This window comes from Apium graveolens, chromosome 2 (assembly GCF_009905375.1).
Source record: "Apium graveolens cultivar Ventura chromosome 2, ASM990537v1, whole genome shotgun sequence".
In the NCBI taxonomy this organism is placed as follows: Eukaryota; Viridiplantae; Streptophyta; class Magnoliopsida; order Apiales; family Apiaceae; genus Apium; species Apium graveolens.
The window spans coordinates 31,226,271-31,231,452 of record NC_133648.1 but is presented as its reverse complement, the minus strand read 5'-3'; the positions used below and the strand labels follow the sequence as shown (position 1 = coordinate 31,231,452).

General features: G+C 34.9%; 1 protein-coding gene across 2 annotated transcripts; it reads right to left on the bottom strand.

The window, feature by feature from the left end:
* Positions 1-1,115: 1,115 nt before the first annotated feature.
* LOC141707235 (protein ETHYLENE INSENSITIVE 3-like) lies at positions 1,116-4,423 on the bottom strand. 2 transcript variants are annotated; one of them, XM_074510280.1, is made up of 2 exons: positions 4,247-4,423; positions 1,116-3,278 (listed from the first exon to the last, which is right to left on the bottom strand). In XM_074510280.1, the coding sequence occupies exon 2, from the start codon at positions 3,170-3,172 to the stop codon at positions 1,331-1,333; it is 1,842 nt and encodes a 613-aa protein (XP_074366381.1). In that variant the 5' UTR covers positions 3,173-3,278; positions 4,247-4,423; the 3' UTR covers positions 1,116-1,330. The 2 variants fall into 2 exon arrangements, with proteins under 2 accessions (XP_074366381.1, XP_074366382.1); XM_074510281.1 differs by having other exon boundaries at positions 1,116-3,267.
* Between the last annotated feature and the right edge of the window lie 759 nt (positions 4,424-5,182).

Here is a 5,182-nt window from a genome sequence, read left to right as displayed (position 1 = left end):
CATCCCCCCTCAGGCCTCAAGCATTTAGAATAATTTGTTCATGTCCCCTCAACTTCAAGCCTACATGTTTGACTTGAATATTTTATAATTTATTCCCATGTGCTCTTAGGTTGTTGCTGCCCCCAACCAGGGCCTCATGCTTTATGCCCCACTATATATATATATATATATATAATATAACAAAGGTGCAACCCAATTATTTATTTATTACAAATAAATTATTATTCTACATTCAAATCAAATTTTATAAATTTAATCTCCTTTAATCTTGTACATTTTTTCAATTATATAAAAATTTATAAAAAAGATTCTTAGTAGGGAAACATTCTCAGCTTAACAAAAGTAGAGCAGAGTCTCCGTGAAAAAATTGGTTAATGTGTGCCCATAAATAAACTCTAATCACTAAATATATTTTTTATGAATGACATAATTGTTGAGAATTTTTGTTCATGAAATTATCATTATTACTAATAAGAAGGAAACAATCAAATTTTATCACCTAACTTACTAATATGAACTGTAATTATATTTATCAAATTGTTGACATTTTCCCAGTTGAGTGTTATATAAATATTATTGAGGGGGAAACTTGCAAAAGTAATCTGAGTTTCATACTACTCAAGGTACACAATTACACATTAATGGGGAGAACCATAATTAAGTTATTTAACCCAACCATCTAAATATGGTCTATGAACAATGAATCTATGTAGCACTTCTGTACATTCTTTTATACTAATGTGCACCACCCTGTACATACTTTAAAGACACAATACTATGTTGCCATGTCTAGCAACAATAATTCAATAAAATTGTACAGATTAGCTAAAGCTTTAGTGATGGACAAAACTCCAATGACCATACTTGTCTGTGGTTGAAGTTTCAAAGCTTCAAACAAAAATCTTAAAGTTAGATGTTGAGTTGCTTCTGGCATCTTCACAGTCATCGAATGTGTCATGACAAAACATTTGCCCAACTTGTACTATTTGAACCCTACTTTCACTATTACACTAATGACCAAATAGATAAATACAAAGGTTTCAAGATTTTTTTTCATCACCACCAACTTGATAGCAGCATTATCAGATTCTTGAAAACAATTCAAGGCTGATGGATAAGCAAACAAGATGCAACTATATTATTTATTCAACATTGATTAATATACTACACATTGTATTATTACACCACCAAGTTTAAGGTTACTTCTACAACTATATGGTATTAAAAACAACCAATAATTAGAAGGGCAACAAACAACCATACTGCTGACATTTTCGACTCGTTAGAGCAAGCTTTTAAAAACCAAGAACGACTGACATTTTATGGTTTACTAGTACCAAATTGAGACGTCTTGTTTCGACAATGTGTCTCTTGAAACTCCAGCTGGATTCCCCAAGTAACCATTTGATGGTCCGTTAAACGATGATCCATACATTAGCTGGAAACTATCTGAAGATTGAACATTTGAGGGACCGGTCAAAACCTTGCTTTGGTCGAACTGATGATCTTGGATAAATGTTGAATGGTTGATGGGAATATTGGTCTCTTCAAACAAATTATCTTCCATCACAATCCTTTGACCATGGAGGAAGTTGTCATTTTGACAGTGAATGTTTGGTTGATGAAGAAACTGCTCTTTAGTAATAGGGATATTAACAACATTGGTATTTCTATTTCCTTGAATATTGTTGTCATAAAAAGACATAAGATCGCTGATCATCTTTTGCCCGTCCTCTGGAACTCCTAGTCCGGTTAAGTCAAAGGTAGGGGGGACTGAATTGGCAACTGTAGAATCTGGATGTGTCTTGACAAATGAGTGACTGAACACTGGTTTCACTCCATTCCTGTGGAAGTTGGAAACTCCGAAATCCAAGGAACCACTTCTGTATGGACAATTCAACTGATGATTGTCTCTGGACAACCTGTCAGAAAAGCCATGACATAATTCATGGTGAGGGCACCTAAGGAACTCACAAGTGTATATCTTGTGATCGATTACATTGTTTATTTCATTGGTAGGCTTCCTTTTCCTGGTGAAATCAAATCCGCTAAAGGCTTCATCCTTGATGGGATGGCTTAATTGCTGAACTGGGAGCCTCTCTTTCGTTCTATCTATATTCAACAGATTCAGATTGCTGGGCTTACACTCTTGTACTTCAAAGTCGGGCTCTTCTTGAACCCCTTCAACATCGTACTCACTACTGTCATTGATCATGAACGATCCACTCATGCCGGATGAGGCCAAAGGAGGGCAACAATCAGGGTAAAGTTCACGAGCTATGCTTTCCTCTTGGTTAATGATGGCAATCCAAGTAGCACTCTCCTTTGCAGTCATCTTGTCCTGCAAGCATTTAGACTGTCTGACAAGCTTGCGAATCTTGGCAATGTCAGGAGACATGTGTTTAATAACTGCTGTCAGAACACCCACTTTCCACGCCTTCTTCAGATCATGTGGCTTCTTGTAAGGTGGAGGCCCTTGATCCTTTTGCAAACCCAATTGAGGCCACCATTCCTCATTCCCTGAGGGCCACCATGGTGGTGAGACACCTTTCTCCAGTGGAAACCGTCTCTGGGGAGGATCACAATGCTGCATGAGAGCTGATAATAGTGAACCAAGGGTGGTGTCCTGAAGCTCTTGCAAAGTATGCGGCGTTGGGCCAATTGTATTACAGCCATCATTCTTTCCTGGGATTGAATTATCCACTAGAAATTTCGCTATAGCTGCCGGTCCATTACGATCAAACCTGACCTTGTCCTTCCACCACTCGCGAAGATTATCTGATGCCCCGCTAACTGGTTTTCCTTTCTCTGGAATGATTCCATACACAAAACCTTGTGCTTTACAAACTTCCATCATCTTCAACATGTATTTCAGAATTCCATCTTGTGCCCTCGACATCTTTTTCCTCCTTGCTTGCTCCTGAGACTGTCTTTGCTTGGCAACATCAACATATTCTTTGCCCTTATTCAATTCTTTTAACCTTTTCAATCGCATTTTGTCCCTCCACATTCTCCTCTCAAGCTCATCAACATCCATCTCCTCGTCAGTATAATCATCCTCAACTGCAGCCTCAAAATCGGTCTGTGGAGCCGTCACCTCTCCTTCAACCGCAGGAGGAGCCGAAAAAAAATCAAGATCTCCGCAAAACCCAATTTCATCAAACATTATCATCTCTTCAGGTCAACCTCAAACTAATAACTCAACCTTGATGCAAACTTAACCAGAAACTAACGTCAAGCTGTAGAATCACTAATTTCTGGAGTAACCTGCACATGTACTTCAATAAATATAAAAATAAGTACCATGAATATTGATAAAATCTTTCTCTCTATCCAAATTTCAAAACATAAAAAGAAGTTAAACCAGTATCAACAGTACAACCCATCCAAACAAATATATACAAGAAAAGAAAAAATTAAAGAATTACTGTCTTAATTCATGGATCAGACACTTGAATACCTCTTAGTTGCCTGATTGAAAAAATTAATTACTTTCCTGTCTGATCTACTTGCAGCAAAATTCTTATTCAAATTTGAAGGTGACTAGAGAAACATGATAAATAAAAAAGGCTACTTTATCTCCATAAATCATGGATCAATGAACAGTCTTTCATGTGTTTCACTAGATCAAGAAGCATAAATTTCCCTAAATTAACAATTTTCCTATATCTTCTAATTCAGTAAGAATCAAAAACTCTAGCTAAATCACATTATAGATCATCTACTAAGAAAAGCTATCAACTTCAAAGCAAGAACCAAAGATAACCAAACAAAATCATTCACATGAAACAAGATCTGCACATAGAAAAGGAAAACAGAATCAAATTCCTAATAAAAACTCAATTAAATTTCCAAAAAAAGATTCTATCCTTACAAGAAAACAAGCCTTAATATACAAACACAGTAATCAGATCCAACACACACACACACACACGAATATCATAAACTAACTTATACCCATTTCTCCAAACCTCAAACAAAAAACACCCAGACAACAAAAACTTCACATCAAGCTTCAAAAATCCAATCTTTACACAAAACCAAGAATACAAAAAAGCAAGATAACCAAGCCTAAAGACACACATACACAAACATATATCATAAACTAACTTGTACCCATTTCTCCAAACCCCAAACAAAAAACACCCAGATAACAAAAACTTCATATAAAGTTTCAAAAATTCAATCTTTACCCAACACCAAGAAAATCAAGAAAACTTAAGAACCCAACTTTGAATTTAATTACCTCAACACATGATGTGCGTATCAATAATTTTCCAGCTCTCTGTACAACTTTGACTCTTGAATAGAAAGAAGTAGAACTAGTAACAATAACAACAAATAATAATAAGAAAGAAGATAGAGCTAAAAGCGGGGATATAAAAAGTGGAGGAATTTTATTGGGTGATACCAATATAGGGAAATGAAAACTGTCGGCAAATGGAATGCATTTATTTTGGTGCCTACACAAATATAGAGATAAAAATTGTAAGCCTATTAGTTTTTTCGGGTTGTCAGATGTTAAAAAATTGTAATTGATTAGTTATAAAAAATTTATTGGGGAAGATTTTTATATATGTTTGGGGATTTATCATTAGTAACAAACTCTCTATCAATGTTATCTGACATCTCATCAAACTACTCTTAGCATGTTTTCATGAGCACACACTAAAAATTATAAAATTAATTTATTTTAATTGATGAAGACAAAAATTTATTAATAAAATAATTATGATCCAATTAAATTAAGTTAAAAATATAAAAGCGTCCGATCTTATATTAGAAGGATGAATAGTGAGGTTAATCCAATGTACCAAGAAATTGCGGGAAAGAGGAGGGGGAGGTTACTAATTTTGAGGAAATAAAAATTAAATTTTGTGTGTTGGGAGCGCGTGCAATGAATGGGGCCCATTAAATTTGTAAGCTAGTGGGGGATGCATTTAGTTTGGTTGGGTCTCAACACTTGAAGAGATGAGATTTCAGTTTCACTATTGTTGTCGTTTCTTGCTCTTCAATCTTCACCTCTTGTAATAATTGTATCTCATTTATATTTCCCTTATGCCACCACCAATTATAAATATTTAATTTGTATAAAGTAGCGGAAAAAAATAAAAAAAATTAAGTAAAATAATAGGATCAATTAATATTTACTACCTCCGTCTCATTCGGTTCTATACATTTA

What these genes read in the sequence shown, in the direction of transcription:
- LOC141707235 (XM_074510280.1), bottom strand. Translation starts at nt 3,172, where the DNA reads ATGATAATGTTTGATGAAATTGGGTTTTGCGGAGATCTTGATTTTTTT.